Source organism: Meleagris gallopavo, chromosome 1 (genome assembly GCF_000146605.3).
Source record: "Meleagris gallopavo isolate NT-WF06-2002-E0010 breed Aviagen turkey brand Nicholas breeding stock chromosome 1, Turkey_5.1, whole genome shotgun sequence".
In the NCBI taxonomy this organism is placed as follows: Eukaryota; Metazoa; Chordata; class Aves; order Galliformes; family Phasianidae; genus Meleagris; species Meleagris gallopavo.
Window position 1 is genome coordinate 7026858 of NC_015011.2, and position 12582 is coordinate 7039439.

General features: G+C 41.7%; 1 protein-coding gene across 4 annotated transcripts; it reads right to left on the bottom strand.

The window, feature by feature from the left end:
* Window positions 1-772: 772 nt before the first annotated feature.
* On the bottom strand, window positions 773-12527 carry MEIG1 (meiosis/spermiogenesis associated 1). 4 transcript variants are annotated; one of them, XM_019617402.2, is made up of 7 exons: window positions 12427-12527; window positions 11907-12003; window positions 10418-10550; window positions 8759-8921; window positions 7053-7172; window positions 5074-5136; window positions 773-1555 (listed from the first exon to the last, which is right to left on the bottom strand). In XM_019617402.2, exons 3-7 carry the CDS (start codon window positions 10519-10521, stop codon window positions 1265-1267), a joined length of 741 nt encoding a protein of 246 aa, XP_019472947.1. In that variant the 5' UTR covers window positions 10522-10550; window positions 11907-12003; window positions 12427-12527; the 3' UTR covers window positions 773-1264. The 4 variants fall into 4 exon arrangements, with proteins under 4 accessions (XP_019472947.1, XP_031408634.1, XP_010714469.1 ...); XM_031552774.1 differs by having other exon boundaries at window positions 12361-12519; XM_010716167.3 differs by lacking the exon at window positions 773-1555 and having other exon boundaries at window positions 4942-5136; window positions 7027-7172; window positions 12427-12520.
* Window positions 12528-12582: the final 55 nt, after the last annotated feature.

A 12582-nucleotide genomic window follows, 5' to 3' on the forward strand; every position in this document is an offset into this window, starting at 1 on the left:
TAATAGAATCACAGAATCATTAAGGTTAGAAAAGACCACTAAGGTCATCTAGTCCAGCCATTGAATGATTTGCCCCATTTGCAAATACTGAATCAAGCCAAATATAAAAAAAAAATAAAAACAACAAACTGTCACCGTCAAGTTCAAAACAAGCATGTTTGTGACTGCCACAATTTTCTTGCCCCATAACACCGAGTCACTGCTTTGTACAATTTAAGGAACACACACCAATTTTTCGGTGAAGAGTAGGAAAGCTTCTCTGTAGTAAAAGGCTAAATGTGTTTTAATGGGAAAAAGAATACAAAAAGACATCTCAGATGGTTTCTCATGGTTTGTTGTGATCAGGTTGGATGCAATTGCTCTTCCCTTGCTCCTGTTTAGGATGCATTACATCTCTCATCTATCAGGTGGTGAGGCACTGGCACAGCTGCCCAGGGAAGCTGTGGATGCCCCATCCCTGGAGGTGCTCAAGGCCAGGTTGGATGGGCCCTGGGCAGCCTGAGTTGGTGAGGGGCACCCAGCCCATGGCAGGGGTTGGAGCTGGGTGGGGTTTAAGTTCCAACCCAGGCCATTCTGTGATTCTACCAAACTGGCTGTGTTGAAGTCCCTGTACTGTTCCAAGGTTTACTCACTACGCTTGAGCTTTCCTTGCTCAAAAACAGCCCTGGCATTGCTCCCAATAAATAGATTGGGCCCATAAATCACAGAGGGTTTTGGATTCTGTTCAGAACATCAGCACCACAAATTCATAAATAATATACATAATCTCTCCTTTAATATTTTATTTATTCTGAAGGCCATCGTGTGGCTTTTTCTCCTTTCTGGGTGAAGACTTCATTCAGCACACAGATGAAAATTTTATTAAATCCCAAGGCTAATAATATATCCTCATCAGTGATGCTGCTGCCTGCACAACCTCATCTGCTGGAGATCTGTGCCATGTCTGCATAGTTCTGTCCTGAGCTCGTCACTGAGCTGTGGTCTCTGCAGGTCCTTCCAAGGTGTTCCAGATGTGGAGAAGCTGTGGACACTCCATCTCTGGAGATGCTCAAGGCCAGGCTGCAGGTTTCTGAAGGTTATCTGTGGGGAAAAGTAGGAGCTAGATCCTTTTTGTAGAGCAGTTACCAGGGCTAGCTGTACTCATGGATGCATGTAAGGACTGAGGGGTCTCTAAATTGGCGCTGAGTGGAATCGCAGACACCTTCAAACTGAAAAAGAAAACAAATTCCAAATTCTGCATGGGCATTTCTAGCATAATCCATCTTTAATGCAATAACCCAGCAAAGGGTTCTCTCTTGCTTCTCCTCGCTTCTAGCAACTTGACTTGAGTCTCTTCCTTGTCTTCCTCTTCCAACTGTAATTGGACATCTTCCTTTAGCTGAGGATTCGTGCATTGTTTCATGGTGGATGGAAAGATCCAGTGCACTGAGATCCAAAGTGAACTCAGCATTGCTAAGATGACACACACTGGCACCCGGTGCTGGGGGCTGATGTGAGGAGCTCCTTTCTGCACATGTGCTGTGGTCACCAGCTGGGATGTGGGGACGGCGTTCATCTGTCAGCAGGAGAAAAAAACAGTAACAAAAATCACCGCCTTTTTATCCTATACGATAAAGGAAGAGGCTGCGGGAGCCAGGAGGCAGTCAGCAGAGGGAGACGTGGGCTCACCGATCCAGCACGCAGCCCCATCCCATGGCATGCCTCGCTGGCTTTACCATCTGCTTCTTCCCATCATGAAATCTCAACTGAAGGTCACAGCATTTGAAGATAATCAACACAAATTACTTTTTTGGGGGGAAAAACTATCTTCAGACAGAGAAATACTTCATTAAATATAAATATGAATAATGAAATTTTCCCTCTTTCGCATGTGATATATGTGCAAGCAATGCAGTAACATCCAGCTCTTTCTTCATTTTCCTGGCAGGTTATGAGCAGAGGCATGGCTGTGAGCTTCCCTGAGAAGAGCAGGGGAAGGTGCTCCAGCCCACACCAGCTGCTTCCACAGGTAACGGCCATAGGATGAGACGGAATGGCCTCAAGTTGTGCCAGCAGAGGTTCAGGTTGGATATGAGGAAAAATTTCTTCTCAGGAAGAGCGTTGAGGCATTGGCACGGGCTGCCCAGGGAGGGGTGGAGTCACCATCCTTGGAGGTGTTCAAGAAAAGGGCAGACATGGCACTGAGGGATGGGTCAGTGGGCACAGTGGGATGGGCTGTTGGTTGGGCTGGATGGCCTCAGTGGTCTTTTCCAACCTTAATGATTTTCTCTGATTCTTTATCTGAAACTCCTCCAGATATGTAGATCTCCCCTCTCTGTTGAAATAGTGCTCTGCTCTGACAAAATATGAATCCAGTAACTTTTAAACAAATCTGTCTCTGTAGTTGCAAGTGTAATGACATTCCTTAGTGATCTGACACCTCCTGGGCACACTGAGCAAACCCGAAGAAGCAGCCGCATGTGATGCCCTGCCTCGTGCTCTGTCCCCTGCCAACAGAGCAGCCCAGGCAGGGCACTGTGCCTTCGGATGAGGCATTTGGGTGTTCCTGCCAAGGCTCCTGACTAACATCTGCAGCAAGGAGCCGGGACCGCCTCCCAGCCAGCCAGAGTGGAGCTACTGCCAGTGTGGGAGGAGGTTTGTGTGGGTACCAGATCATAGAATCATAGAATCACAGAATGGCTTGGATTTGGAGGATGCTTAAAGCAGATCCTGTTCCAATCCCTTGCTGTGGGCTGGTTGCTCCCCACTGGATCAGGCTGCCCAAGGGGGCCCTGGCCTTCCGCACCTCCAGGGACGGGGCATCCTCGCCTGTCTGGGCAGCCTGTGCCACGGCCTCACCAAAGCTATGTGCATCTTTTGGCTGATCCCCTACACATGCTTATCCTTCCCTCCCTTGACCTCCTCTTCCTGTTTTTAGGTATTCCTTTGCCTTTGTCTCCATGACCCATGCCCTGGGCCAATGGGATGTTGGTTAAGGGCTATTCAGAATCACAGAAATAACAAATATCAGGATAATGCTAAACTAAGCGTGCACACAAATATTAACAAGCTAGTGACAACAAAGATAAGTAAAAAAGCCAGAATTCCTGGTTGATGTGGTTGAGGGGCAATTAGAAGAATTAATCCAGCCTTTGTTTATAATTGTTAACATGATTAATGTGAATATTATGGGTTATTTTATGAGATTTGAGGGACTTTCTTCACTAAAGGGCAGTGGGCATGGAACAGGCTGCCCAGGGCAGTGGGCACAGCCCCGAGCTGCCTGAGTTCAGGGGGTGTTTGGAAAAATGTTCTCAGACATAGGGTTTGAATGTTGGATGGTCTTGTGTGGAGCTGGGAATTGGACTCAATGACCTTTGGTGTGTCCCTTCCAACTTGGCACATTCTATGATTCCATGGTTCTTTGAGTTCACAAAACAACCTATGATCTGGCAGCACCTAACACAAATAGCTGCAGCGTATGGAAGAGTCCTGTGGAACCAAGGAAATACGAGAGAACCTGCAAAGAAAATACAGCAGTTCCATTCAAACTGCCTCCACACGGCCTTCACTTTTTTTCAACGTGAGGCACAGGTGACATCAGCAGCTGCTGAGTTAAAGTTCTCTTTAACAAAGTTTGAAGCTATTTCCAACAACTTGAAAGTAGGAAATGATGTTTAAAAGTTGAAAGGTTGAGGCTCAAAAGCCTTCAGAACTGGAACTGTCCACTCAAGAACTGAACAGTGAAATGCTTACACTGATATTTTGTGTGGTAGTTGAGCTGCTGTGACTGTAAGGCAATCAACAGTGAATGACTTTCAAACAATACGGCTGCATAATGAATTCAAGAAAAGGCTGAAAATGTTGAAAACCAGCCTAAAATACAAAAACACAGCTTTATTTCCTCAGGGTGACCAGATGTATTCAGAGGGGTTGCACCCTCACCATTTTATCTGAAACTGTCAAACAAAAAGCCCGAAAAATAGGTGTTGGAAAGGTTTGTTTTGGCACCTCTTCTGAGCTTCAGCAAACACACAGAGCATCCATTTTTGTCTGCTACAAAGCCACAAAGTGAATTAGAATGAGCCTGAGTACCTTGGACTTTGGGCAGCTGGTCGGGCTTGCTGACAGGCAGCCTTGCACCTGGGTGTTATGCTGCTGCTTGTGTCCTCCTCAGCAAGCAGAGCTGAATACCAAATCCTCTTCAGGACGAATAACTCAAGCAAGCAGCCTTACACTAGATTAATGCTATCTTATGATTACAGACAAAGCTGAATTCATGCAAGAGCCCCATATCTGTTTCTCTTTCAGCAGAAAAGGAACTGTTTTGGCTTCACAGCTAGGGCCGTTACACAGCTGAGGCCTTAAAAATGGTTTCAATAACCTTAAATTTGGCACAAATTGTACTGCAATGTGAATACAATCTGGATACCAAAGGACAAGTCTAGCTGAAACTGTCACTGTCAATACAAGACCTGCTTTTTTGGTAGTGGAGTGAATGAACTTTCAAACATGGCATCGGGGCTGATTAAAGCTATGCCATAAACTGCACTGATTACAGGGTTTTTCTTTCCTTTTCACCCCATTAATCTTTTACATACGACAGTGAGATTCAACACACACAGAACAGAAAAAATGTTAGTAATAAAATCTAAGCTGCTCGATCTCTTTAAGCATGAGGAATCTGCTGACTCATACAAAAAAAAAAAAGCATTTCCAAAGTGGAATGTGTGAATTGCTGTCTTACTTGTCTGAACCGAAAAGAAGCCCTCGTGGGCTGTATGAAATGCGTCCTCGCTGTTTTAAAGCATAATGCAGAAGAAATCTGCAGCACTGCAAAAACATTTGGTGCCAGCAGGTAAAGCGAGGGAAACACAGAATAACCTTTTACATTTGTTTCAATTTAAAAAGGCTTTTATTAAAAAAAAAAAATGATAAAAAGCTTAAAAAAACTTTCCTGCTGTTTTAATTCTGCTTGAATACCCAACTGTCTTTATTGTAGATTGATAAAATGGCAGCACCAAATTCATTCTCACTTACTGTGTGTGTGCTGATGGCAATAATTCAGTCATTTCTGCTGATAAATTTATCTACCTGGAAACGTCTACCTGGAAATGTCTCTTTCCATCTCCACTGGAAGATTTCTTGTTTTGGAATCTGTGGAAAAAGGGAGAGCCTCAATTGTAAAGTGACAAAATGGATGGATTATAATTGTTCTGTTCCTGCTATTTGTTTGCAAAGCACAAAAAAAGGCCTCTCTTACAAAGTATGCAAATCAAAAAATCAAAAAGCAATCAAACAAAAAGAAAAAAAAAAGAGAATCTGAACTAAAATTTACTGCAGCAATGCTTTGTGACTATCACTGCAGGACTCTGTTTATACAACACAATGACTTTCCTGGAGCAAAAAAGCTTCACAGCTGCTTCTGAGTACCTTCCAGTTGTTTCTCTAATACAGTCAATAAAAATCTAGGCTAAAAATCTCCGAACCATCTAAATAAGGTGACTAGAGCACTGCCACCTATTGACAAGAAGATCTTTTGAACAATGTATCTATGCTGCTTATTGTGACCCTCTACCTTGCACCTTGAGCTGGCCTGTGCCTTACTTTCAAGTGAAGAATACCCCTAAGATACAGATATTAAAATGTACACTGCCATACATAATGTCCTCCTGCTAGCATCTACATCCAAGCCTAAAACTTAATTGAGATCATCCTGTGCTTTAGTCTAGAGACAGGATAAATTAATAACATATTGTCTGTAACTACCATGAACACAGCTACTGGTTTAGATTAGTCAGCTTCAGCAGGTCACTTATCCACAGTTTGGGTGGATTCAAGTATTATACTTAAAGTGAAGGTAACTATGAGGTACCTCACATTTACCAGCTGTCTCAATGTAGAAACACTTGTGGACAGCTTCTGCACAGCTGATGGCACAGCAACAGGCTGGTGCTGCATAACAACATTGACAAGAATTGCATTGTGCTGTCCTCTGTTCAGAACAAAGGGTGTAAAATAAGAAGCTGTAGATATTGATATTGAAAAGGTGATATTTGAAGGTAGGTAATTCTGCCCAGAACCCCCCTTTTCATTTAAGTAGGTTACCTAATCTTAAATATTACTTGAGATGTTTTCCAAGCTCTCTCTGCAGTTTTGTACTCCCTGATCCTACTATATGTAAATCCATAACTATTTTTCTTTTCCTCCGTAAAACAGCATAATTTTCCAAATCAATGAATGCTGTCAGGATATGTGGTGTGTAAGACAGTTTATTTGTTGATGCACAACTGGCTAAGGGCCTCACAACATTGGGATGATGAGGCAAACAAAAAGAACAAGCATTACAGACAGAAATCCTGACCTTACAGTGTTAACAAAGACAGTGACCAGAAACAAACTTGGTGGGTTGCCCTCATTAACAAGAAGTGGCATGTAGGAACGTTTATTCCAGCAGGGTTATCTGATCAAGAACTTTCAAATGAGGAAATAATGAAAAAAAACAGACCTGGTTTGTCTCAGTGATAAACAGAGAATGTGAGAAAGTGTATTTGAGTAGAGCCTTTTGATTGAAGACTCCTAAATTGGGCTGCTAAGGGCAGAAAGGGAAACGCTAAGCAAACATACTGGGGAATAGATCTGACACAACAACAACTAAATAAACAGCAAACTAAAACAATAAAGTTTTCTGCTCGTTATTGCAGCTCCTCTCCAAGGGCACTACAATTAGCCTTTTGGACTCACTGGGAGCCTCGTAGCCCTTAATTACACCAAGAGACTGCAGCTGACATTAGCTGATATAGACAAGATTATGTTGTTCAGAGTAAAGATTAATGAGTCTACTTATAATGGACTTTGCACAGTCAAACCAAATACACAAAGTCCTTTTGCAGCTTTTTATCTTTTTGATATCAAATTATTTGGAACATGTTCTGTACTCCCCATTCTATCCAAGAATGGCATTTATACTTTAAATGCTGGATTATACAAATCTCATTTACTTCCAGATCCTAACTAACAAAAAGATTTATTTAAAAATGTACAAACTTTGGAAAGTAGCAAAATTAGTATACATAAACTTTCACTTTATGAACATCTTTGTCTTCACATTCTCTTTGCTTATTGTAATAATAGAAGGTGTTGTCCTTTCTCTGAAGCTTCTTCACAAATCCAGTTTCTGGCCAACACTCTACCTACAAAGAAAACAAAGAGATATTCATTCACTGGAGCAAGTTTGCACTGAGTGATGCTTGTGCCCTGTGTTGTAGAAAATAAAGGGTCTATGGGAAAATATGGGAAAACAACATTGGTTCTGAACAGACTTTGCATTAGCTTGCATAAGTATTAAAAAAGATTGAGAACCAGATGTTAGAAAACAGTTTTCTGATCTAATATAAATAATTTTTTGATCAGAGAAGTCTCGGAATAAGCAGGATCAGTCCTGCAGGACACCAGCACCATCATGGTGCTGTTCATTATTCATTTTGTGAAGCTCTGAACATACAAGTGCTCATGCCATTAGTTTAAGAGCTTTATGGTTTTGACAGCTATCTCCAGTTTGAACAACTGTGATTACTTCTGATCAGCTCAAACCTTAAAAATCAAGTAATAAGAATCCCATCTCTCTTCCAGGGAGAGCTGAGAATAGGATATTAAACTACAGCATTCTCTGATTGGAGAGTTCCAGAAGCAGTAGCTTAATTCTGCATTACTTTGGCATACAATTGAATTATGTGCATCCTCTGTCTGAAGATAAGAGCTTTAAAATTTGTTACAACTACATTGTAATTGCATCATTAATCATAACTGCAGTCTGGAAGCATAATATGGAGTAAATACGACATTTCAAAATGTGTAAGTTGGAAAAGAACCACCAGATCCTGGCAAGTTTCAACAGAACACACATTTTAAATCAGCGTAAGTGATGCTCTTCAGCTTTTATGAGGATTTAATTGTGTGTGGTTACACACTGCCATAAATCTTGAATGGACTCATCCTACCACACTAATTGCAGCATTTATGTACGCAGGAGGTTAAGATCTTTTAAAATTGTATGTTTCATATTATATACGTTGCTTTGGAAAATGAATTACAGAAACTCGATGCAGGTAGCGCATTATTTACTCTATTAGCCTCTGTTGCTCTTTTGAATCTCAGGAAACCACTGAATATCTCATCTGATGTGCTAGGGAGTTTTGCATCAACTGCAATGAGCAGAAGACCAAGCCCTAGATGTGCTCTGTTGACAAATGCCTGTAACACAACTCCCTGTAATGCAACAGCTGCCATCAGATATTTCTACTTTGGTCAGATTCAATAGAAACCCAATTTTGAGTGTGCATGACATTTGATTATGCTACTATGCAATAGCACAGGACTGAGCTCCTGGACAATGAATGTGTTTCCTATCAGGCCCATTGGCAGAGATATTGGGAGACTTTACAGAGAATTACCTTTAATATATTCCTTCCCTCAAAACTGAATTAGTCTTTTGGACAACAGCTACATCTATTCAAAGAAATCTATTTATGGTGGTATTTGTAAATGTGTAAGACATGGGGAACAAAACCAGGCTGGCTTGTGTTTCTCTTTTGCTTCTGTAAAATAAATTACTCTGCACAGCTAATAATTGCACAAGAATTCAAATCAGATCTGGGAGAAAAAAAACTGTATCAGAAACCAGCATAATGACAGGAAACAAGAGGCACATTCAGTTTTTAATAATTCCACATGAAAGAGGAATTCAGTGTAAGAACTCTTGCAGAGTTTTAAATCTTACCGTATCAACTTGTTTTACTTGTTTATATTCAACTTCATCTCTGTACCCAGCTTGCTGGAATCTGTATAAGTTCTCTATCTCATCTGACCATTTTTTGGCATGACATATAGATTTTGGCTTGATGTCAGCTTTAGACACGGCTGCAGAAACTTCTGACATTTTCCTGAAATTAGATTTTTGAAAAGTAAGTAGAGAAGACAAAAGCAAGCGATCTTGTTAGGATGAAACAGGGATGGGTAGACAAAATTGAAACAATAAAGTCCAAACAATATGATGTCTTCCTCTCCAAGTCTGAGGTTAAAAAAGAAAAAAACATGGCCTGGGTTGAAAAGGACCACAGTGATCATCTAGTTTCAACCCCCCTGCTATGTGCAGGGTCGCCATTCACCAGACCAGGCTGCCCAGAGCCACATCCAGCCTGGCCTTGAATGCCTCCAGGGATGGGGCATCCACAACCTCTCTGGGCGAATAATAATTATAAACAATCAGAATAAAATTAAATGCACTAATCGATCTCAAACAAACCCATGACACCCATACTTCTCTATCTAGGAAACTATTATCATGATATTTTTGCAACTCTGAGTTAACAGTGCTGCCTAAAATTTACTGGTGCACAGAGATGCATAAAATAACAAAGAAAACCCATTAATTGTTTCTAATTTCACATCTCCATAGTCACTGCTCCTTTGAGACAGGAAGTTTTTCAGGTTTTTCTTTCCTCCTACTGAAGGAACACCAAAATGGCAAGCACAAAATGAAACATTCAGGATAGGTGAGGAACAGAAGGAAGGAATGCGCTGCCAGTCATATGGCCACAGTGAAGATAACAAAGAACTGGTTCTAAGAAATCAGTTGGATGGAGTAGAAAGAAAAGCACAAAATCTGCCAACATTCCTAGTCAGTGCTTGCCCAACCAAAATCTTACTGATGCTACCGACTCTCTCCCCACACAAAACCCATTTGCAAACAAGGTAGAATTTCCTTACTTAGCAAGTTCCAATGTCAACTGAGAGTTCAAAAAGTTGAAAGCTGGTGGCTTATTAAAGTAGTCAGTTTAAAAGAGCAGTAAAGAAAAAAAATGCAGCTTGTACTTCTTTGGGAAGACAGTATCAAGAATTGCTACCATAATGTGGAAACTGAAATCTGCATCTCTGTCATATAACGTATAAGCCATTGGAAAAGAAAGGCCTTTCATCCTTAACTGCAGATGCTTCATTAAAGATCAATAAAAAATATGCACAAAGTCTCTCTTCTAGCAACACTGATCTATTTCTTGCAGCTCAGCACTCCAAACATTAAATACTAAGGGCTCTGCAGCTCTTACTGGTGTTTTGTAATTGAAGGCAGCCATTTAGTAATAATAATTAAAGAAAAAAAGTAATTTTCACACCCAGTTATGAGGTGTCAGATACAAATTAGATGCTTGGCATATATCCTTATTATAAATCTGTAGTGTAGTATTGCTATCTCAAGATACTTCTTTCATCTCTTGCTGCAAAGGGCCCTTTTGTAACCATTGTAGAATTTTGCATATGCTGTTTGTGTTAGAGAGCCACTGTCAATCTGGGACTTGAGAAAGACCATACTGTAAGTAATGGCATTAGATCTTAAATTAATAATAGTTCAGCACTTATTAAGCATCTTATGATAACTTACATGTTACTGGGCTTAAGTACTTCCTTAGAGGATGTGCTGAATTCATCTGATGAATGCAGTTCTTCAAGACATCTCGATGCACTTGGCATTTCCTGACTCACCATTATTTTGGATTGCCTGCCCACAGATCTTCCTGCTCAAAAACACGTGTAAGCGTCACATAAAGTGTCAGCTTGGTGACTTCAATAATTAAAAATAAATAAATAAATACATCCTGATATTTTTAGGCTGATATTTCAACCTATAAGAAATGGCACTCTTTGCTTACTGTGGTGCCTCTGAGTTCCAAGCACAGAGCTGGTACAAGAGCACAAGATGAGCCACACTCCGTACAGTCTACAGTTCAGTGAAAAAAACAAAAGACAGCAGACAGATATAGATAAGCGAAAGAATGCAAGACAGTGGTAAGAAAATGTACTTCAGCAAAATACTAGCGCTTTTTATGCAGAGAGTGTAATTGAACAGTGAAGTAGACTTTGCTAAAACGCTTGCCTACCCTTAATTCAGAGGAAATGGCGAGATTCCACATACCTCTGTTTCAGCTTTGAGAAAAGTTTTTTTTTTAGGTCAATGACAGCTTAATTTCAGTGGAATCCAAACCAGCCTGGGACTGTGTGTATGTTATATCCTTAATGCTTGTATAAGTCAGCACTCACAGGGCCTATCTAGGGTCCTAGAAGTGTTGCTGAGATATGTCCCATGATTTCAACAAACTTTAAATGAGAACCTCTGAATTTTCCAAGGTATTCAGGCAGGCATCTAGGCCTGACTGAACAAAATCCAAGAATGGATGAGGTTGACAGTGACCTCTGGGTCTATCTGGTCCAGCCCCCACTCAAGCAGGGATGCCCAGAGCAAGGTGCCCCAAATCACATTCACGCAATTTCTGAAGATCTCCTAGGAAGGAGAATCCATAAATTCTCCAGACAAGCTGAGCCAGCGCTCTGTCACATGCATAGTAAAGTTCTTTAAAAACAAACAAACAAACAACATTTTCAGAGTTTTTTCTTCTCTTCTTTTTTTTCTGTCTCATCCAGAACATGAAATAACTACTGGACATTTGGGAAATTGTCAGACAAGACAGACATCAGTGTAAAATGCTAATATTTAAAGATTTGTGAATGCAGGTGTATTTATAACAAAGTGTGGACACCTCACAAGTGAACCTCAGTCCTGATCAGCTGAAGAGGGAAAATCAGACCAATGTCGTGCATAATTCATGTTTACATAAGCACTGTTTATACATATGTGAGTGCCAGTAAATGCACTGTTTTCAGTCTGTACACGTTTTCTGGCTGTATACATGTGAGAATGGGCACACTTACTGGGAATATTACTCTCATACCAGCTACCCACTGGAAAATGAAACACAGCAGCCTGCTTCTGTGGCACTGGAACAGAAGAACTCCCTGATATTTGAAGTCTTTGGTGTCTGGCTTAATGATATTAAGCACTATTAAAAGCTGAGAAACTAGAGGTAACTGCTTACGTAGTTCTTTCAAGTTACTGAAGCTGTGTATTTGCCTCTCATTAAATCAGCTGCTCCTCAGTGCTGCTTCTTTTCCCAAGTTTCTTCCTTCTGTTTCCTTAAAATTCACAAGGGAAAAAACAGAACTTGTACAACAGAAGACTGCACTTAAACAGTCACCACTACCAACAGTAGAGACAAACTGCTCAGAATATACCTTGTGTCCACAGCTTCTAAGGCAGAGCTCAGCATGAAGGCAGAGCAAGGCTCCCACCACCCAGCCATGAGATCCAAACCCCGCTCTGAAGCCTGAGGCCTAAGACAGCCAAACCCCAACCGGCAATTCTTGCCCCATCCCACCTAAGGAAGGTCTCCACACAGCACCCCCAAAACAACCCCACACCCCACGGCCACCACACCAACACCAGCCCCTCTGCCACCACCACCATGAAAGACTTCATCCCTGTCTCATCACCATGACTCTCAGCCCTATCGCCACCACACAGCCCGCTCGCACATCCACGTCCCTGTCCTCAGAGACCTCGGTGCCCGCCGGGACGGGACGGGGATGGCAGCGCCTCCTCACAGCACCAACGGCCACCGCGCCGCGCCGTTGCTAAGCAACCGCCTCCTGCCGTTGCCCTTTTAAGCCCTTGCTCCCTCCTCTCCCTCTGCGTGCTTCTGATTGGCTGGCAGG

Bases quoted from the DNA above. Each gene is read 5' to 3' on its own strand.
- MEIG1 (XM_019617402.2), bottom strand. From the start codon at position 10,521: ATGGTGAGTCAGGAAATGCCAAGTGCATCGAGATGTCTTGAAGAACTG. The intron at 5,137-7,052 runs GTATACTAATTT...CTTTTTCCACAG, and splicing joins TTCATAAAGTGAAAGTTTAT to ATTCCAAAACAAGAAATCTT. The intron at 1,556-5,073 runs GTAGATAAATTT...TCCTGCTGACAG, and splicing joins TTCCAGGTAGACGTTTCCAG to ATGAACGCCGTCCCCACATC.